Source organism: Pseudonaja textilis, chromosome 7 (assembly GCF_049901715.1).
Source record: "Pseudonaja textilis isolate UNSWEBS1 chromosome 7, rPseTex1.2, whole genome shotgun sequence".
Lineage (NCBI taxonomy): Eukaryota > Metazoa > Chordata > Lepidosauria > Squamata > Elapidae > Pseudonaja > Pseudonaja textilis.
The window spans coordinates 22,796,969-22,819,454 of NC_141996.1; the positions used below are offsets into that span (position 1 = coordinate 22,796,969).

The 22,486-nt window shown below is 42.2% G+C and overlaps 2 protein-coding genes across 2 annotated transcripts in view; one reads left to right on the forward strand and one right to left on the reverse strand.

The window, feature by feature from the left end:
* Positions 1-1,319: 1,319 nt before the first annotated feature.
* LOC148125267 (uncharacterized) lies at positions 1,320-4,343 on the reverse strand. The gene is made up of 2 exons (XM_087937229.1): positions 4,235-4,343; positions 1,320-2,967 (listed from the first exon to the last, which is right to left on the reverse strand). The coding sequence occupies exon 2, from the start codon at positions 2,965-2,967 to the stop codon at positions 2,056-2,058; it is 912 nt and encodes a 303-aa protein (XP_087793355.1). The 5' UTR covers positions 4,235-4,343; the 3' UTR covers positions 1,320-2,055.
* A 9,580-nt stretch (positions 4,344-13,923) lies between these two features.
* B3GLCT (beta 3-glucosyltransferase) overlaps positions 13,924-22,486 on the forward strand; it is a 67,906-nt gene continuing 59,343 nt past the window's right edge. Inside the window, exons 1-2 of the mRNA XM_026708878.2 lie at positions 13,924-14,158; positions 21,387-21,445. Coding sequence (XP_026564663.1) covers positions 14,077-14,158; positions 21,387-21,445 — 141 coding nt within the window. The 5' untranslated portion in view covers positions 13,924-14,076. The remainder of the gene's footprint in view (positions 14,159-21,386; positions 21,446-22,486) is intronic.

The window sequence follows — 22,486 nt, forward strand, 5'->3', positions numbered from 1 at the left end:
GTAAAAAAAACAAAACAGTGGCCAGGACAGGAGAAAGATGTGCTCTCATCCTGTTGGGTCTCCAAGCAAAAACACGAGATGAATTTTGGAGCATGCTTTATATTTAAAATGAGATTATTATCTACTAAAGTTTGCATTCCAAAAGCAGGGGAGATGAGCATTTGTGGTATTATGACATTGTTAACTGAATGTGGAAACATAGCAATTGGTTTTTTTAAATAATGTTTAGATTAGCAAACTAATGTGATTTTTGTTTAATTGATCTGCTTACTTGTAGTATTAACTTTTAATTCTAACAATATTTGTAACATGATTTCCAGCTGAACACATTTATGAAAACTCCCCCACATTTGGAATCTTTTTTCCCTGTATTTCATTATTCTGACAGCTAGAAAAAATCTTAAATAAATATCTCCATTGCCATTTTTTTTTGCAGATCCTGGGTGCAGGCAGTTTGGTACCTAGATGGGGCGTTGGTTCTTACCTGATACGCTTCTTTTCGTAGAGCTGTTGAGAGTGTCCAGGTTGGGAGGAGCTCCAGTCTCGGCTCTTCCAGGCTGAGCTTGAAAATTGAGGAACGCCCCCTCACCGTCACATGGTCCTCGGGCACTCCCCAGGTTTTTGCACAGACGAGAAGGAAAGTCCTGTTCTCATCACACTCAGGAAAAAAATATATTAGATTGCTCGGTCGAACAGCCAGGTTTCCCACCAGACGGCCTACGGGTGGGGCTGGACACTCTCAACAGCTCTACGAAAAGAAGCGTATCAGGTAAGAACCAACGCCCCTTTTCCATAGAGCTGTCTCGAGTGTCCAGGTTGGGACATACCAAAGCTTGGCTAGTCCTGCGGGTGGGGCCCCGTCTGGAATAGAATCTCTCCTGGAACCCTGATGACCCGCTGGAAGGCATGCCCAACAGGAGAAAACCCCTGGATGTTGGAATGTCTCAACAAGGGGCCTAAAGAGGAGGCGGAGCTATCCGGGAGGCAGTCCCGCCAAAGAGGCCAACAGGTGTGCACTGGGACCGGGATTCAAGAAACTGGGAAGATCGACCCGTGTTGGGAATTCCCCTGGGAGAACTCTGGGACAGAGAGAAGGAGGGGAGGCGCAGAGATCTGTGTGAGGCCCGGGAGCGCAAGAAGGGACCCCGGCTAGCATTGAATGGGGGTAGATGTGTTGCCGACCAGTTGCCCAGGGCAGGGTGAGGAGGACAAGAGTGCTCCTGGGGTAGGAGCCTGTTGCAAGCAGGGGTTAAAGGTCGGAGTAGAGAAGGCCTTCTCGCACTCCTTCCTCTTTTTTTTTTTTTTTTTTTTTAAAGGACAAGCGCCTGAGGGCGACTGCATTATCGAGAACGACGGAACGAACCTCTCCCGGATCCCCGGGAGGGCTTCCTGGAAGAAGTACCTCCGGACCCATCCGGCTCCGCTCGGTAGGGAGATCTATAGGGAGAGGATCGGTAGTATCTGGCAAAGGAGGAGGAGTGAGAAGAACCCTGGCGAGGAGAGGGGGGGGAGCCTCTGAAGTCGGACCTCCTAGAGAGGGAAGGGAGGTACTTGCGCTTGTTCCGGGTCTCGGCCAGGAATGGGTCGAGAACCGGTCCAAATAACTTCCCCCCAGAGATGGGGGCTGTTGCTAGCTTAGTCTTGTTTTTAACGTCCGCTTGCCAGTGGCGGAGCCAGAGTAGACGGCGGGCGGTAACCTGGGACGAAATGGCCCTGGTGGAGAACTTTGCCGCCTGGAAGGTGGCGTCTGCCGAAAACTCGGCCGCGGCCAGGATCTTGGCAATGTCCTGGTGCGCCCTGAGATTGGCTGTGGGGACATGCTGCTTGAGCTGCTGGAGCCACTTGATGGAAGACCTGGTGAAAAACGACGCGGCAGTGGAAGCCCTGACTGCCCAAGCGTCAGAGAGGTGAGCGCGGCACAGGGCCAGTTCAGCTCGCTTGTCCTCGGGCTGGAGAGCATCGAGTGAGTCGCTGGGAGTAGAGCGGGAAACCAGGCCCACCACGGGCTCGTCCACGGGGAGGGGGTCGAGCAAGGTGGAGAACTGCGGTTCCAGGTTAAAAAACCGCTTGTCCTGGGCGTTGGGGGGGGGGAGGGGGCCCCGAGGAGGCCAGCTGCCTAGAAACCATGTCTGAGAATATGGGCGGGACAGGGATCACCTCAGTTTCCGCCACGGGCTGAGAGAAGAGAGAGTCGGGAGGAACCCCTGCCGCCGCTGGGTTGGGTGGGGGAGGGGGGTTCAGGCCCGAGGTGGTCCTGGCTTTGAACAGGAGGGACCTAAATAGGTGCGGTTTAAAGAGCCCTAGAAACGCGGGCTGACCTGGAGGGAGGCCCTCGTCCTCCGACATGTCCCCTTCTAGGGGACCTGTTCCCGAAAAGAGTTCACTGCCTATGAGGGACCTCATGTCAAGGTCCTGCTCGTCCCCAAAGAGGGAAGGGTCCCCGGGTTCTTGGGCCTCCATTCCCTCCAACTCCAAAGGTAAGGTTAAGTCCTCTTGGGGAGTTGCCTGACCATGCGAGGCCGCTGATCCTAGAGCCTCGGGGGCCGCGGGCCGAGGAGCCAGACCGGCCAGCTGCTGCATCTGTTGCGCTACCCTTTGCCGGATGGCCAGCTCCATAGCCTGCATTAGGTTTTCGGGTATTTCCGCCATGGGGAGAAACTCCTCCGGGCGCAGTTCTACAGCAGTGGTGGGCAAGGTGACCTCAGGGGCCTGTCCAGGCTGTGGGGGAGAAGCAGAAGCAGGAGGGGAGGGGAGAGGAGGATGGGTGGAGGTTGATGGAACGGAAGGGTCCCGGGACACAGAGCTTGACTCCTGAGAGCGTCTGTCAATTTCCCTTTCGAGGGCCCTGTGTCGCCTGAGGGCATCCCTTTGGGAAGCTTTGGATGGTTCCTGTGCCTGTTTGCGCAGGTGGTGGGATTTGGCCTTGGCCTTCAGAGAAGTGCCACGAGAGGTATTGTCGTCTGCCATCTGGAGAGGAGAGAAAAAAGGAAAAAAATTTTCTGGTTAATGCGAGGCGGTTAACGGGTCTGGGTACAGCCTAAGCAGAGGCTGGAACTCCCAGTGCTCGTGTTGCACCCCCTTTTTTGTCAAGGCCACAGAATTGTTCTGTAACGTGTTGGGAAGTAGGGCCTAGCCCGGGGGCCAATCAGCCAGAATGAACGCCAAGCTGTCCCTGCCGGGCGAACCGGGGAAGGGACATGGCAAGCAAATAACTCCTTAGTTGGGGGGAGACTTAGGCAGAATTGCAAGGTATTTGAGCAGTCCCAGGATCTGCCCAGGAGTCAGGGAAGCAATGCGGCCTACTGGTAGGCCTCTGAAAAAAAACCAATGACCCTGGGGCCGCAGGCAGAAGGGAATAATGTAAGCTGAAACCAGGTCTGGATGCGGCCTACGGGAGGCCGGGAATCCCAACGCACGTTCCACGCCCCCCTTTTAGTAAAAAAAAATTTTTCTGTTTAAAATAGAGGTTTGGTACGAACCAGGGCCTAGCCCAGAGACCAATCAGCCAGAAAGGTGAACGCCAGGCAGCTACCCCTGCCGGACGGACCGGGGAAGGGGTGAGGGGGGGCAGAGCTGCTACTTCGCCTGCTGGGGAAAAAGGCTGCAGGGCCAACAGACCCTATTTCTGCAGGAGGCCTGTTGGTAGAATAAAAGACAGGCTGAGACAAGGGAATCCCAGGCTGCCTAATAGTCAGTTAAGGCTGCGGCCTGTAAAAGGGCCTCTAGTAATGGCGGACGGCCATGCGGCCACTCCCAAGATGGAGGCCGTTCCAGGACACACCCAAGATGGCGTCCATTCCAGGGCACACCCAAGATGGCGGCCGTTCCAGGGCACACCCAAGATGGCGGCCGTTCCAGGACACACCCAAGATGGCGGCCGTTCCAGGGCACACCCAAGATGGCGGCCGTTCCAGGGCACACCCAAGATGGCGGATGCCACAGGGGGCCCAAGATGGAGGCCGCAAGTAACGGAGGCAGCCCCAGCGGCGGTAAACTCCCAGGGAAGATTAGAGCCCTTGGGAGAACCAGGGAAGCGTACCCTGGGCTAGAAGGCGTTCGCGGGGGGGGGAACGGCGGCTAAGGCGAGGAGAGGCAGGCAGAAACGAAGCGGCCTCGCGCGGAGCGATTAGGCGGCAAACGAAGCTGGGGGGGGGGGGGGAGCGCTCGAAGCGCTCGTTTTCTCCCCTTAAAGAAACGGCTCGGATATTAAAAACACTCCCTGGGGAGTTCAAACCTGAGTTCCTGCGCTGCCTGCCGGTGATCCACGTGAAAAGCGATGAGAGAAGAGGCCTAGAATGTTGAACGACCGGAGCAAGGGAAAAACAGCCTGTTAGCCACGAGGCTGAGCAAAAAACTGGGGAGTGCCCGAGGACCATGTGACGGTGAGGGGGCGTTCCTCAATTTTCAAGCTCAGCCTGGAAGAGCCGAGACTGGAGCTCCTCCCAACCTGGACACTCGAGACAGCTCTATGGAAAAATATGTTTTTGTCCTTGCAGGTTAAGATCAGTCATAGACTTCCAGAACTGCACTTTGCAGAAAGACCTTCATGTTCCAAAGTAATATATTGTCATTATCTCGTTTAGGTAGAAGTGAGCACTGAAGGTCCTTGAAGCATGAGAGACAGCCTGATTGTTGCAGAAAGAAGGCACGGTAGTATTTCATGCTCAGAGTACCTATGTGTTTGGCAAAAAAGAGAGTCAACTTCTGTTGCACCAGTTTACTTGGGGGAGCATGAATTTTAGATAAATCCTGTGCCTATTCTCTAACTGTGTAATGCATTATTGATTTAAAAATAGGGGCATGGGCTATCAGCCATCTGTCAGCCACTATTTATGTCATAATTATAATTTAGGTAACAAACCTTTGGGCAAAACAGTTAGAAATCTATTAAAATCTACTCAAGCAGAAAATTCAGTTTTCCTGCTTATAAAAGGTAGTCTTTGAAAATAGTTTGACTCCTGGGTACTTCATGGATGTATCTATGTAGTTTTTGTCATGTAATATGGATATGGTCTGCTGTTCCCTTTGCCTGGCATGTCTTTCAACTTCCCTGTCCAGCCTACAGTCTGCACATTTCCTGATTTCCTATCCAGGTACTAAGCAAGTCGGTAGGTGTTTGAGATCATGTTTGTAACAGTGTAAAGCACAAGTGTCAAACTCAATTTCATTCAGTGCTGTGGCTAACCACCAAGGGAGGGCATGGCCAACTGAGTAGGCGTGGCCAGCTTGATGCCACTCACTGGACGGAGCCAACTGGGTAGGCGTGGCCAGCCTGATGCCACTCCCCAAACTTCTGGCATGTTTCCTTTTCGCATTGGGTAGCCTGGGATGAAGCGACATGGGCCAGCCCCTTACATTTTCCAGGCCAGCCCTCTGTTTGACACCCCTGGTGTAAAGTATAAAAAGGATTCTATTGAGCATAGCCAGACAAAACATAAGTGTATTTTGTACAAAAAGCCAATATATTATTTATTTAAAAATATATTTAAAAGTTTATTAAACTTTTTAAACTAATGTACTAGTATTAATAATATTAATCAAATGAGACAAAACTAGTTGAGTTGGCACGAGACTTCAGGATATCTTTGGGTATAATATACCAGGAATTGACCTGTTACCAAATATCTTAAGTACTCAGCTATCATTACTACCACCAAAATAATAGTAATCCCCCACCTTCCAGATACCAAGCTATCCCCAGGTCAAAAAAAAAAAAAAGGCTATTTCAGCCACTCCTGCATTACATACTGATTAAGAAAACACCCAGCTTAGATCCCCATTAGGTGATGATGCAATTTTTTACTCCAATAATTTTTTTGCTTGTGGATGCCATATGGTACTTATTCTCATAGTCAGCTATATAACACAGCTGAAGAGAATTATTTGGCTTTCAAACTTGAACAGATCTGTTGGATGCAAGGAAGGACAGTAAAACATTCATTCCAAGAATCCAATATAGATTACTGAGTTCCCTGTGGCAGGAAGTGAGCAATCTGTTCCTAGAAGTCCAGCCGTACATGGTAATTATTTGGCTGCAAGCAAAGAGGGCAGAACATGTTTGACATAACTGGTACCACTTTTTGCTGCCAAAAGTTGCATGTGGTCTGTGGATTACAGGTTTTCCATTTTAATTTGTGAATTTAAAAGACAGAAATACCATTGGAGTCAACTTCTCAGTAGAAATTCAGAACCTGCAGACTACAGAGCTTGAGTGAAGTTGTTATTGGGTCCTGTGTTCTTCTCCCGTCCTCTGCCCACCCCAGCAGTAAATAATAAGCAGCAAATACATTTTTTTAAAAAAAGACAAAATTGCTGGGAATGAGAAAAAAGGTAACTTTCAAGAACAGAAAGGGCAACATAGGAGAATGGAATGGAATAGAATACTTTATTGGCCAAGTGTGATTGGACACATAAGGAATTTGTCTTGGTGCATATGCTCTCAGTGTACATAAAAGATACATTCGTCAAGAGTTGAGAATCATCAGGTACGACACTTAATGATAGTCATAGGGTACAATAAGCAATCAAATCATACTAGGAAACAGTCAATATAAATCGTAAGGATACAAGCGACAAAGTTACAGTCGTATAGTCACAAGTGGGAGGGGATGGGTGATAAGGAGTGATGAGAAGATTAACAGTAATAGTAGTGCAGACTTTGTAATAGTTGAACAGTGTTAAGGGAATTTTTTGTTTAGCAGTGGTGGCTTTCAGGGAAAAAAACTGTCCTTGTGTCTAATTGTTCTGTGGGCAGTGCTCTATAGCGTCATTTTGAGGGAAGGAGTTGAAACAGTTTTATGTCCAGGATGTGAGGAGTCTGTAAATATTTTCACAGCCCTCTTTTTGATTTGGGCAGTATATAGGTCCTCGACTGAAGGCAGGTTAGTAGTAATTGTTTTTTTCTGAAGTCCTAATTATCTTCTGAAGTTTGTGTCTGTCATGTTGGGTTGCAGAACCAAACCAGTCAGAGGTGCAGATGATAAGACTCAATAATTCCTCTGTAGAACTGTATCAGCAGCTCCTTGGGCAGTTTGAGCTTTCTGAGTTGGCGCAGTTGGAGGTAGAATATATGGAGTTCATTTGGGAGGGGTTCCCTCAACCTTGGCAGTGTGGCTGCTAAAATAATGCTATATTTATCTGTTTTAGGAGTATAATGAAGAGATGCCACGGCATTTACAAAAATAAGTGATTTCCTTTATTTGCAAACAGGCAAAACAAATTTAATTAAGTGAATTTGCCAGATCTACTTTTAGCCTCCTTGTGTTTCACAGCCAACTTGTAAGCTCAGCTACTTAACATACATTAGACATAGGTACTTCTAATTGATTTGTAGATGATATAATGGGAACAGGGTCAAAAGTGACTAAGAAAAATGCTAATATCCTAGAATCAGTTCTGATCATCCATTCTTCTCTGCCATTGTGTTGCCTGTTAATGTATTCCTAAAGAGGAGTCCTTTTGTAACAAGTATTATAATAGAGAGGCATTGATGAAAGATTTTAGGATTTAAATGTAAATTATTCTAAAGTTATATTTTAATGATAAAAATAAGACAGTCCTTAAGATGAAAAACTGTAGTGGACACAAAAACAAAGTTTTAGCCCAAAGTTTTCCTACTGAAGTCTTTCCTATTTGACATCCATAATGGCTGGGAATCCTAGGTGTTGCAGGCCCCATACAACTTACAGGGATCTGCAACCTTAAGCACTCCAAGAGCCATTTGGACCCATTTCCCCCCCCCCCCCAAAAAAAAACACTGGGAGCCACACAACCTGGGTGGGTGTGGCCAATTCCCACCCAATCACATGACACCCGCAGCCACACCTACTCAGGTTTTCTGTGAGAAATGGGTCTCTCCCTCCTTCCCTCCCATGTTTGTTTTTCTTTCCTTTTCCTCTCCCTTCCCCTCTTTTTCTTTCTGTCCCTATGCCTAATAGATCTACTTGATATACCATGTTCAATACTTCAAGAAGCAAGTGCTATATGCCTTTACTTTGCCTTTTGAATCCTTACTAGGACTTGAACTGCCTGGGTTTTCAGCCAGATTATTAACCTTTAGTATCTTCTGGTTATGAGTAATTCATTTTAGAATTAAGCTGCATAACTACTATTTTCCTTCTAATCTCTGACTGAGAATGGGACATTAGTTATATGTAATTGAATGTGGTTACAGCCTAGTTCCCAAACTTTGATGGTTCACAGCAACCTTAATGTCTCAGTATTTTTTTCACAGTGCTCTAGTGGCTCTCAAAATATGAGCCATGATTCTCTAGCATGCTGCAATGAATTCACTAACATTTTCATTCATTGACAAGTAAAATATCCTGTGGTGCATCTGTGAGTTTGCTGCAGTGACCCGGGCCACTGTGGTTACAGTTTGGGAACCAAGAGTCTAGTGAATAATTGAGCATCCTGGAAGATTTACTGTTCCCTGTATTAAAGAGGACATACTGCATTCAGCTCAATAGGCAACACTTTCTTTACATTATTTTTATTTACCATAGGAAGTTTGTGGAAAGAAGGGGATACGTGCATTGAGTAGATTTGGTACTCTTGAATAAGGACTTCTGGGTGTTATCATCTCTGGTTTTCTCAAACTTGACTTTTTTGTTGCAGTATTTGTCTGCTGCTATGTATTCTAGAGAGGCATCTTGTATTTTGTTCTATTTTCAAAGAAAAAGGCACGTGAATCAGTTACAAATGGAAATGTCTGCAATATAATATATAGCTATATAATAGCAGCTACACATTTATTGCTAGTTCCTAAATGTTTATGACAGCATTTCACAAAGGCAATGCCTTCAAAATTCAAAATAAAAACACAACATGCTGCTTCCTAAATTATCCAAGATTAATGGCCCTGTATACAAGTCACTCATAAGAAAGGCATTGCTCAGCTAGTAATTAGTTAGGATGGGATGTCTGAACCACAAAACTAGGAAGTGTTTCATATTATTCCATTTTGTATATTACTGAACTGGGGAATGTATATTTCTAAACAAAAGGCTTATATGTTCAAGTAAGTTAATTATTGTATTATTGCCAAGCATGTCACATGCTGCTTGGCCTTGCTGGATAAAGCAGATAGGAATCATGACCGGATGAGCTAATTCCATTTTATTGTAAAGCTACATTGATGGGAAGGGATTACAATTCTACTCAGCTTCTCCTTTATAGCCCAAAAGGCTAGGAAAGGTCTTTCCTAAGCCTCCCACTATTCAGCTACATGTTTGGCTGTCTCTATCTGATTGTTTCCTTGGTAATGTCCATTCACCTAATCTCCCAAGGTCTTTCCCATTATACATGTCATTCCTACCATAGTTTAATTTCTGGATTATTCATTTAACTTCAAAATGCCTGGACTAGAAAATGAATATGTACAAATATCTACATTATGTATAGTTTTCATTAAGAGACAGATGTTCAGCAATTCTGTAGTTGGGTGAAGGGTGATGTCAAATTACCACATAGGGAGAACATTCAGTGTATTTTAAAAATGGTATTTCAGTATTTTTCTAGCATACATTTTCACCATCAATGTAATTCATAATGACCTTTAGTTTTCCCAAAATGGACAAGCAAAATAACATATATTGGGTGTAATGTCATTCTGTCATTATGAGATTCAGTTTCATATAGTGATTAAAGGCACTCCATTAGAAACTGGAAGACTCTGAGTTCTAGACCTACCTTAGTCATGAAGCCAGCTGGTTGACTTTGGGCCAATCACTCTCAGCTTTAGAAGGAAGACAATAGCAACCTATAGTACTTCCAAAAATGTTATGAAGATAACTGAAGGGATTAGTCCAGATAATCACCATATATTAATCATAACAGTGTATGTTTGCATAGAGATAGTCCTCAGTGATAGTTGGGATTGATAAGTGCCATGATTGTTAAGCGAAGTATAGATGACTGCAATTTATAATTTTACATCTGAATTCTCTATTAATTGTGCTAGTTGTAAGTGTTTGGGAAGCATGCAAATGACAATCATTTGACTAGCATTTGACTAAGATGCTGCAACAGTAGTAAATGGGAGGATTGGTTGCAAAACTGCTTCTTTTACACTGTTGTAACTACAAAATTAGACAGTCTGTAAGCAAGCACTACCTGTACAAACTTTCTGAAATTCCATTATTTTTCCCAACTCCCAACTACACACTTAAAGTTTGAAGGTAAATATAATCTTACCTTCACCTAAATCAGTGCAGCTTAACAGTCTAATCCTTAATGTAATTATTTAAAGAATCCTGTTTCCTCAGTGCATCTGCTAGAAAAATGGAAATCTTAGGCTACAGAAATTTGTATTTGCCTGGATCCTGTCTGAGATTGCCTTTGGTGCTTAATTTTATTTTAAACATTTCAAAAGATTGATTAAGTGTTATCAACTCATTTTCAACTCCTAGTGATTACATGAGAGATAGATTTTCTCCATATTGATCTTTCCCTAACCTGTTCTTTCAAGTTTCCCAATAGTGCATTCATTGCCACTGTAACTGAGGCCATCCAATTGCTGTTAGTTGTCTTCTTTTTCTCTTTCCTAGCAATATAACTTTTTCAAAAGCTCAATCTTCATATAAAATATCCAAAATTGGATAATTTGAATCTACTTTGAGTATTTATTATTAAAACAATACCAAATACAATTTTAAAAAAATAGAAATGTACATATCATTAGAATTTGCTTTAAATGCTATTAATGTACTGTATTACTTGTAAAATTTATACTGCTCAAATCCTTTAAAAGACAATTTGTATTGATATTTACCATATATTGTTTCTGTACATAAACTAATTCATTTTATTCATTCATTTATTCATTCAATAAGATTATCTTAAACCAATGAAAAATCTTTTTGTTGCACATAACTGATTCTCTTCAAGAAATCATATGCAGTCTCTTCAAGAAATCATATACTAAAACCCTGAATGTTTTAGTAAATGGCCTTAAATCTCATAAAATTTAGAACACAAGGCATATCTACTTAGTAATAAGTGTCCTTGCTCCTTTTTTGTTGTTATTGTTCGCTTAGTATTAAAATTTTATGTCCAAAATCTTTTTGAATTCCACAAACATAATTAGTGCAAAATCTTGTTATCATTATGACATGGGTATAAAGGAGTAGCTATCAACCTTAATTAATAAACCTAAACTATTTGGAGGGGGCAAACTGCCAGACAGCTGCAAGAAATGGATTTAATTGATTGGTGCACAAAACTAATTGGCTACTTTTTGGCAGGGAAAAAAAAAGAACAAGAGCTGAAACAAATTTGACTGAATTGAATTCAGTGAGATATACTTCCAAATACAGTATTTATATATTACATTAAAATTGCAGAATGCAAGAATGTACTGCTGTATTGTTTTTCTTCTCCCAGATGAGTATGTATACATTACAGTCCTAATTTCATTTCAAATAGATCAGCATTTGTACTGCATTTTTTAATATGTTGCTTTAAAGGGCAGAACAGTCTTTACTTTTGTTAACCTTTCTGAAATGCCCTTACTGAAGTGTCATGGTTCAATTCAGTTGATAATGTTAAATATAATTGTTTTCGCTTAAATTTTCTGAACACTTGGTGATGTTACAATAGAACCCATAATTAATTTTCTAAACCTTTAACCTGTTCCTTGTTTCCCTTTAAGCTGGGGATGAAGAACTTGAAGCCCCTGCATCACTTCCGTGCCTTGCTTGCATTAAAAACCATACATAATATTTTAATTAGCAAAAATGTTGAATGTCTAGGCCAGGCTTGTCCAACCCGCGGCCCAGGGGCCGCATGCGGCCCAGGTCGCCTTGTAATGCGGCCCAGTGCCCACCCCAACCTTGGTTCCAGAGCCAGTGAGGAGGAGGAGGAGAGGCAGGTGCGAGGTGGGGCGAGGCGAGCGCCAGGTCAAGCAGCAACAGAAAAGGCGGGCGCCATCAGAGCGCCACCTCCTGCTGTTGCTGCCGCCGCTTCTGCCCCCACCGCTGCTGCTGCTTCTGCCCCCGCCGCTGCTTCGGCCTTCCAGTCCTGCCTCATCCAGCTGGGCCATTTGCAAGAGGAGAGGTAGGCGCGAGGCGGGCAAGCTTTCTCCCCCCCCCCCCGCAAAATTTGGCCAGAAAATAAACCATGATAAAAAAAACGTGATAAAAAATAAACATCTCACTAACTTCATTTCCAAATAAATTTAATATGTTAACTATGTTTTCTACGGTTTTTTTGGATGATCAGGTATCGTTACTGTTATTTTATTTTATGTGCGGCCCAAACCAAATTTTCATCTTCTAATGTGGCCCAGGGAAGGTGAAAGGTTGGACACCCCTGGTCTAGGCACTTATGATCATCACACCACCCCTGCCTACATCATGTGATCACAATTTGGGCCCTGGCAACCAGCTTACATTTGCAGTGTTCTGCAGTCATGCTATTGTGATTCACAACCTTCCCAGCCTCAATTGACAAAAAGTCAACTGAGGAATCTGTATTCATGTAATGTCCATGTTGTTTGCTTAATGACTGTAGTAAAAAATTGGGCCTGGTCATGTGATTGCTTGCTTTATGACCTCCTTGATTTATGATGGAAACTTTAGTCTCAATTGAGGTTGCTAACTATCCGTATTGAAATGTTTACTTACTATACTAATCATACTGAACACTCATATAGTTATGTTCACATGTTAGTCATATGTTAGCTTTCCAGCCTGAAATTCCTATTACCCTTTTGCATATTCTGCACACATCCAGATTCAGATGACTTACCATCCCATTTGCCCAAATCTTCTGCTCTGACATGGAAAACAAAGGGGAATCTGAGTGTAAGTGATGTTCACACTCTATATACTTGCCAGGATACAACTGTAACTGACAGGTTAACTGCTTTGTGAAGCCATAGTGCTTGCAAAGAACTGACAGCAAAACATAAGGTGGCCTCCCTAGCCAATAGGTAAGTACAAAGATGGCTCAATCAGTTAATGTTTATCTGATGGCCAGCCTGGAATCCCTTTCTTCCTCTACTCTTTTCTCATCAAAAGTAACCATGTAAAAACAATTTCAGGTGCTTTTATTTATTTATTAAACACATTTATACGGCTTCCCAACTCACACATGGTGACTTTTCATAGAGGCAATCTGCCAAGCCACCTATTCTGCCCTGAATTTGGAACCTTTTCAGTACTGATTTCACTCACAGCAATAGAAATAGGGTGCGAGGCAAGTTACTGGACATCAAAATAATCCAATAGTGAAATTCTGTTGTTTTGGAGGCAGTGGGCGCAATTGTTGCAGCCTCAACCAAAAATCCAGACTGCAGCACTGCAGGATAGCAAAGAGATCAGCTTTGACCTGTTGCTGAGTTAAGATTATTTCAAAGGTTACTTAATACAGGTTAGGCTTTAACAGCTAAGCGGTGCTGTGTCAGCTCTTTTGCTTTATACATTAAAATCAATCTGTGGACCTCAGGGACCCTAGTTCAGAAAAGAAAAAGAAAACGTGCATTACCAAGACCAAAAGAAAAGCTACATCAACATCAGATATTTTTCCCTGTGATCTGTACCACAATACTCAACTTCACATTGTATACTGAGCTGAACTAGAGACACAGCTGAACTGGGGGTGGGTGTTGCAGTCTGCAGCGGACAGTGCAACAGCGCATAATTATAACTTGCAAGTGCAACCCCAATGCAGCAGTACAGGTCAGGCTGCCTCTGCTGCTAAGGTTTTACCAGCGCTAGAAACGGCCAAAAACCGAACCGCAAGGAGAGGGTAAGAAACCAGGAAGCCCCGTCGGTGAAGGGAGACGGGTCTGGAGGGGTGTGTGAAAAGCTACTCCCGAAGGTTGGGGTCGACCCCCTTCGCTTCTCCGCGCCGACCGGCGAGCGGCCATTTCTCTCACTAGGTGGCGCCGCAACCTCCAACACGGCTCTGATTTTCTTTCCACAGAGCTGCCCGGCACCGACACCATCCCGAAGCCGCTGGAAATCAGCTCTCGCTGCAGCAAGACGCGGAGGCCGGCGCAGGCTAGCGCTTCCCCTCCCGGGGAGCTGCGAACTCGAGGAAAGAGACGCGGTTGTTGTTGCTGCCGCCGCCGAAATGCAGCGCGGGGAGGAGCGCGGTTGGCTCGGGACTCCCTCCGCCTCGGCTGCTTTTTTCCTCCTCTCGTGCTGCGCCTGGGGTGAGTGAGTTGCCGAGTTGCGGGGAGCCCGAGCGAGAGCAACTGCTGTCGCCGCCTCTTCGGGGCGGGAAAGGAAAAGGCGGCAGGAGGCGCCGCACGAGAGTTGCTTTCCAGCCGCTAGCCCTGCCCGGTCCGCTTTCTTCCCCTCCTCCCCCGTCCGACAAGGGAAGCGGATGCGGCGGGAGCTTTTCACCCCCGCCTTGAAGTTTGTTCGCGGGATAGGCTGCCGGGGAACCGAGGGACGTCACCTGCCCTTCGCCCCTCGGCGTTGCCGCCTTTTCCTGTCCCTCTTCTGTATAGCGTTGCAGCCTATCCGGCGGGGGTGGGGGGAAAGTCCGGAGCCCAAACCGTTATTTTTCCTGAGGCTGAGGGAGGGGAAGAACTAACCCCGGAAACGAGTTGAAAAAACTCCGGAGAGGCAGGGCGCTTTTACGCTTTCTTCAAGTGCTTTTTCCCCTCAGTCCTTAAACCGGAAAGCGGGCATGGCGTGAAATTTGCCGCCCCCAACTGGGTGATCCTTATGCCGCCGATGCCACGACGGGAGGCGCGTTGGCCTTATGTATGGTGTGCAGGACATGTTAAAGACAAGGAAGGGTGGATTCCCCAGGCTTTGTGTCTCCCACCACATCAGTCAGGCGGGAAACGTCTTTCAACCATTCAGCCTTACGATTGGGGCAAAGGCAAATTTTGATAAATGGCTAGCGGGGCAGATTTAGCCGTCTGTTAAACATTTTTGCCATCGGGAGTTCGTTTTTTGTGCCAAAGAAGCAGCCTACAAACACCCGCCCTGCCTCTCTGAGCTGCCACAGACCCCCGCTGCTTCTCTGAGGCAGGGCAAGGGTGTCGTGCTGTTCCTTGCAAGTGTGTATCATAACCTTACTGCAACGTCTCCTTTCCCAGTTCAGATAGGTTTTTGCAGGTCGAAAAGCAGTGATAGGATATAGTTGGAAAGGCAGACTACTGAACAAGTGATGCATGAAGTTTAAATATGACAAAGGAAGGAGAAACAGGTATCTGAGTCATCTTGGCAGTACTGGCTTGGAATTTACACTGATCATGTATTAAATGTAAAGAAAAAAGCAAATCAGTTTCAGATATGTGGGAAAACACACTATGTTAGCACAAGTACATGAATGGGCCATGTGATTCACTAGCCAATTTTCCAATGCCTGTATCTGGGTTATGGGCTTGGAATGATTGTATGTCTAGTTAACATTCCCCTTTATTTGAGGCATTTTTCATCAGTTTAAATTTCTAGCTAAAAATGGCAGCTGCTGTAAGTTTGGGCTACACAATTAACTGCAAGAAAGCCACTGGAGAGCTTCATGAGATGGCTAAAAAAAGCTGGCCGACATATGCACCTTGATGAGTTGGAGTGATTTAATGTTTCTGAAGCCTCTCTTGCCATATTATAGCTATACTGTTAAAGGATTTAAGAGGCTTCAGCATCTACACTGACATGAGGAAGATGCTCCGGAACTAGTAAAATATATTTGAATAGTATATTTACAGTACCATACCATAAATTAATAAAACATGAGTACTACATAGGGCAACATTTTTAAAAGCTAAAAATGCTTGTTATGGTAGAAAAACTTATTTTAATATTTGTATGTCTCCAGGTTTGATTCCTAGCAGTTGATAGATGGCATTTTAATGTTGAATGTTGAAAAGGAATTATCATTTATCCTCCTGTCTTTTAGTAATCATTTCTTACCCAGATTTGCACACTGACATTCTCTTAAGAGTAAAATGGAGAAACTAGAAATGTATTAGCATAAAGTATTTTCAGGTAGTAGATAAAAATTGGCTAGTTGGATTTCTTCTTTTGACTTTCACTTTTTCTGTTACCTGGTGGAGATAGATAGATATAAATATATATATATATATAAATATATATATATATATATATATATATATATATATATTCATATTCTTAGGTTTTCACGGGTACTTACATGTATGGTATTCAGCTTTGTTGGGTATTTTCCCACGTCATTGTAGTTGTGCTTTTAAAGTTGTAGCAACGTTTCGGCAGAATCTCATCTGCCAACATCAGGCTTCTGTATTGTGTCCGTCTGTCCCGTCCGTCCCAGACGGACACAATACAGAAGCCTGATGATGGCAGATGAGTTTCTGCCGAAAAGTTGCTACAACTTTAAAAGCACTACAATGACGTGGGAAAATACCCGAACAAAGCTGAATACCATACATGTAAGTACCCGCGAAAACTTAAGAAAACATACACACACACACATACACACATTCAAGAAAGCTAAGTTGCAGTATAAATATAAGAAGTACTTCCGTTCATCCTGATGTTCTACAGCAGGTGTTATTATTTTGCACCTACAAACATGAGATTTTTCCCTCTAGGAACAGACATTTACTTTCTCTATGAAGCGCAATCTATAACCAACTAAAATTATAAGTCAGATAAAATCTATGTTATATTACAGAGCTATCAATGAAAGATAAATAAAATAAAGCACCCAACACGTTGATTTCAAAGAAGACTAAAAACATGTCCCAGGAAAGAACAAAAATGAAAGATAAATGTGTGTGTGTTTTGAACAGGTTTTAATGGTAGCATTCACAAACATTTTAAATGTTATTAAAATATAATGTATGTAGGCATACAAAACATGATATATAAGGGAAAAAAAGACAAAAAAGGAAAAAGAATATATTAAGTTCCAAGTTATATAATCTCAGTTATATCACTTGGCATACAGAGTTAGAAAAAAGCAGTTTTTGAGATGTGTCGCTGCCTTTTGTGTATTTGTCAATTACGTAATAAAACCTAAGAGGAAGCCCAATAAACTTCTGTGATTCATTTTAATGGTCTTTCATTTGTAGAAAAGCTTTGGATCCATCATAGGCTTGTACTCTTCATAGAGGAAGGGAGGCTGTTGATTCCCCATTTCCCCTGAAGATGCTGCCTGCTGAAAATGTGCTACCAGCAGCAAAAGGGACATTTCAGATCAGCAAGAAAGATAGTGTTGAGAGGCAGGAGAAGAAATTGATGAAAATCCTCTCTGTTACAGGAAGCCTCTGCTAGTTCACATGGAAAAGTAACAGTGCAGGCATTGTTAAAATCATACTATCGAAATGTTAGCAATTAAAAATGTTGTGTAGAAACATATATTGTTGTTTCTTTCTTTTTCCCCTGGGGTTTGGCTTATCTTATTTAATGTGGCCAAATAAGATCACCCATACATTGACAGGCCTAGAGAACCCAAGATTTAAATAAATGTTCAAAAAAATCTGCAGTCCCATGTTTACACTTATCTCTGCCAAAATCCCAAGAAACTCAAGGGAGTTATTTCTGAATAATACATAAGGCAACACTCTTAGTAAAATAATTAAATCATTTTCTCTGGAACTTTTCAGTTGTAGAAATCTAAAGGTAAGCTTGTATGACTGCTGGGCTGAAGCTTCATCCCCATTATTAAGTGATTATCTGGGAGTATGTTTTATTTATTTATTCATTTTTGACACCTAATTGTATTGTATAATTTACCAAACCAAAGGAGAAAAGGATTGGAGAAGAGGAAGAGAAAATAAAAATATGATCCACTTTTACATGCAAAAGGGAATTGGCACGTAATACCCATATGGATTCAACTTTGGGGCATAAGGCAGTGTAGCAGTAAGTAAACAAATGAAAAAGAAGTAGTGACTCAATGTAAAAAAGAAATGCTCTGATTTGTAAACATGACTAAAATGAATTTTATATTCCCATCAGTGTTAGTGAGTCTCCTTGAACTCAACAAGTCTAATTTGCATTGGATTGCATTAGGAAACACAAGATTTATTTAGTTTCTTTCATAGAGTTAAGATTATAAAAATAGTTTTGACAGAATTTTTGGCAGCTCAGGGATGAACTAACTGTGGGTCCTTGGTGCCTCTCTGAACGTGGTTGTTTTCTTGCAGACATTTCATTACTCAACTAGGTAGCATCGTTAGTACTAGAAGTGAGTGGGGATAGCTTTCTTTTCGTATGCTAGTGCAGCAGCCCCTCAATCTTTTGGGCCTCAGGGACCGGTTCCATGGAGAGGTTTTTCTGCAGATTGAAGGGGGCATGGTTTCGCATGCTACTTCCATCCCACGCTTTGCTTGTTTGCACAGCCTGGTTTCTGGCATGCCACAGCCCAGTGCCGATCCAGGGACCGTGACTTGGGAATCCTTGTACTACTGGCTTGCTCTGTCATTGTTGGTGGGAAAGTTTATCTGTTAATTAAAAAATGGGTTATCTATTTTAATTGTGGAAGGATTTAAGGTATTTAAAGTATTTTAAGATATTTAAATGTAAGTAGATACCATTTGACAGAATATGGAGGTTTCCAGAGGTGGTATTCAGCAGGTTCTGACCAGTTCTGGAGAACCGGTAACTATTCAAATTTTGAATAGTTTGGAGAATCGGCAAATACCACCCCTGAATGGAGATTTTACAGCATCCTTCCCCTGCCACGCCCATCAAGCCACGCCCACAGAACCGGTAGTAAAAAAAATTGAATCTCACCACTGGGGTTTTCCTATGTGATTCCACAAGTTGATTGCTGTTTTCTTATCTAAATATTTTTTCTACATGGCATTTATCACCATAATCTTCAATACTCCTGGAGTTGTACAATAAAACCCACTAGGACAGATGGTGCACTCTCATTATCTCCTAAATGCTCTCCAACAATTTTATTAGCTAATAATATTTTTGATTATCCAGTCATAATCTAAATAAAATTAAGAATGTAATAAATGCCCTTACTTAAGTTTGCTAATAGGCTGAGTAAAGAAAGCCAGTCTGAAATTAAATCTGGACAGTATTGCAGGTCAATAGGAGGTAGCACTTGGGAATTCACATTCAGCATGTTGTGAAAAGAATTGCATTCCTCCTGAAAGAGCAGGCTCACAGTTTAAGATGTCATTGCTGGCCCGAAAGATAGTGGTTGCATAGAATACATTTGCTCTGTAGTCTTTTATTACTCTCATATGCATAAAACAAGGAATACAAAAAAGGAAATAGTTTTTCTTACAATGCAAATAAAAACATCAGCATCAGCATTAAACTTTGAACATCCAAAATAATACTGGCCAACCTTTCCAGGATGTAAATAGAAAGCCACTTCATAGGCACAGATTCAAAAACAGGTCTTCAAGACTGCAAACTAGAGATAGTAGCTTTCCCTCATAAAATAATAACTTTTTTGTTAACTCTCTTGCTCGGTTAATCCATGTCTGCCTTTGTGAGTTATTGGGGAAGTACAAGGCACAACTGGATGAAAAAGAAGAGTAAAGGAAGAAACAGCAGAAAAAGTAAACATGATTGATGTGGTTGCCTGACTAGGTCTACAGAAGAGGTGGTCAGAGAAAACTGGCAGAAAGAAAAAAATTGGAAAATCAGAGGAGAACCTGAAAGGCTACAGGCTCTATCCAACATTTGGCAGTTGTTTCATCTGTCCCCTGTTGTAATTTGCCTGTGTAGAATTACACAGTGACTTGTGTGAGAATAGTGGCCATATAATTGGAACTTGTGTGAGATGGATGGCCATATAAGACCATTATGAGATGGAGGAGGGAGAGGGAGAGAGAGATACTGAGACAGTAAAAACCGATGTTCATCCATCTCTTTAACTTCCAGAACAGCATTGATTGAAGTGCATTAAACAGGGAGATTTAACCAGGGCAGATGGTCCCAAAAGTAATCTGATCCAAATCATGCAAACCTTGAATTGCACTTGGAAGAAAAGGGAGATATCTAATACAGCACTTAAATCAGTGGTTTAATCATCCCAAAGCATTTATCAGTTGTGCTGCTACATTTTGCTTGAAAGAGGTTACTGAGCAGATTAACTTTAAAAGATTTCAGACTTAAAAATATTAATTCCTGAAAAATGCATTGTCCAAAAGGAATCCATACTTTATTGTACAATGCTCTTAAGCAACAGGCTCACTGGTAAGTTACCATTATATGTACAAAGTTATCATTGCTGAGAAAAGTTAGGCACCATAAAAACTAGTAATGTTTCACACAATACAACCATACTTGACAGGTATAATACCAATAAAATCTTGCTACAAGTCTTTTCATGACAGTATCCAACTGCTTCTTATAGATCATATTGCTTTAGAAATTAAATGCATTTTTAATACTCATATATTACAGTATCACTTGCCTGTGTGTATTTAGGTAAAGTACTCTGGCCAAACATGAAGATGGTATCAAATTATTCAGGATAATGGGTTTTAAAGCAGAATAAGAAAAAAAACCTGATGAGAGTAAGAATCACAAGAAGAAATAAGGTTCTTTGTAAGCAATTCAAAATAATGTATATAAAATATATTAAAGTTCTTTTAAAAACTAATTGAGGTTGTGGCAGACAATTCATTGAACTAACTAAACTGCATTGGCAAATACTGTACTATGTATTATTCCATTGTTTATCAAATAAATTTGAACTCAAACAGGTCTGCTGATCATATATATATATAAAGCATGCTCTTAAGCATGCCAAACTACTGCAATACAAAACTGAAGTGTATGTCTCTTGTAATTTTCTGAAGCTGTTTAATATAACCTCTTCTCATCTCAAATCTCCATGCTGTTGTATGGCAAACTTCTTTTCAAATTATGCCAGATAATGTTAGTTTTGTCTATCTTATGACTTGTAGGCCTTCAACTGTAAACGTTTGGGGAGCATATTATGGTGCTTCTGCTGATGTTCAGATTGCGCCCAGATTCTGATTGTGGCTATTAGACTTGTTATCTTGGCAACAAGTGAACTGTGAACAATTTCAGCCTCTAAAGAAGTCCTCTTTCATAAATATAAACGTTAAGCTTAATCTAAGGGTAAAGGGAATATATGCGCATTTAGAAAAGTGAAGTGCTAGATGACAAAGCTATATGTGTATTTATATAAGGCTGTATAGGTTTTATTTTGACTTGAAACTATCTAAATTGGCTTCAGATCAGATCAGTTTTTTTTTTATTCCAGGAAGAATGGGAATAACATTTTTACACTACAGCAAGCAATGTAGCACTAATTTGAAACATAATTATCACATGCTTGAAACTAATTCTATAATAATGACTATTATAGACATTCTACACATTTAAGAGATGTTATTACCTAAATTGCTTTTTAATATCTATGTAAACATAATTTCTCATATTAAAAAAAACAACACAAACTTGAGAGGAGGATAACTTTGTTCTCCTTTTTTCCAGCTTTAATTCTACGTGTTGCTGCTGAAAATGGAAAAGATTGGATTGAACTTCTGTCAGAGGTACTTGAAAAGATTTACCTGTAAAAATATGTCAAGTTTTGATATAAATAGGTTTGAAATGCAAAAGAAGTTTTTCACAGCTCTGATTGTAAACAGCCTTATAATCTCGTATATTAAACTTCTGTTTTTATACCCATCATGTTTACTGTCCATTGGAGCTGAGCGGCTAAAGAATATTGTTCATTTATGGTTCAATATCTAGGTAATCTTGTACTTAAAACTGTAATTGAGCCTAACTGGTATTCATGTGACTGCACCCGATTTTATGTATTTATTTCTTTGCATGATCTGTGTTTTTGCTGGAAATAGGCAAAAAGTGCCAAAAATCTCAGTAACATGACAGTGGGATATTGCAAATGGCCATAAATGCAAGCCGGTTGTCAATGCCCCAATTGTAGGGCTTTAATCAGTGGTGGGATTCAAAAAGTTTTTACTATCAGTTCTGTGGGCATGACAGTGGGCGTGGCAAGGGAAGGATACTGTAATATCTCCAGTCAGAGGTGGTATTTGCTGGTTCTCCAAACTGCTCAAAATTTCCACTACTGGTTCTCCAGAACTGGACAGAACCTGCTGAATACCACCTCTGGCTTTAATTTATTACATTAGAGATACAGAATGATTTTTATCACTGACTGTGATAGTTTAATTATTTTGAAAGCTTTTTGCAAAAGAAAATGTCCCCAGTTACACAAACTACCTTTTAAAAGTGTATAAATATATAAACGATCTGCCAAAATGAGTATTAGCAGTAACAATGTGATATGCACAATAGGTCCTGATTCAATTTTTTAAAATGTAAAATGCCTTTCTAAAGTAGGGGTGTCAAACTCAAGGCCCGGGGACCAGATCCAGCAGGGCCGCCCTGGAAATAGTGATGGACAGGCCTGCAGTACCTCTGCCAGAGAAAACAGAACTCCGTTTTTGCTGGCAGAGGATTGTAAGAGCTGCCTCAGCCGAAAACAGAGCTTGGGAGCTTGTATGGCAGAGCGCTTAGACCACCACAGGCACAATTGATGTCATGCTGGCCACACCCATCCTGAC

Bases quoted from the DNA above. Each gene is read 5' to 3' on its own strand.
- LOC148125267 (XM_087937229.1), bottom strand. From the start codon at position 2,967: ATGGCAGACGACAATACCTCTCGTGGCACTTCTCTGAAGGCCAAGGCC.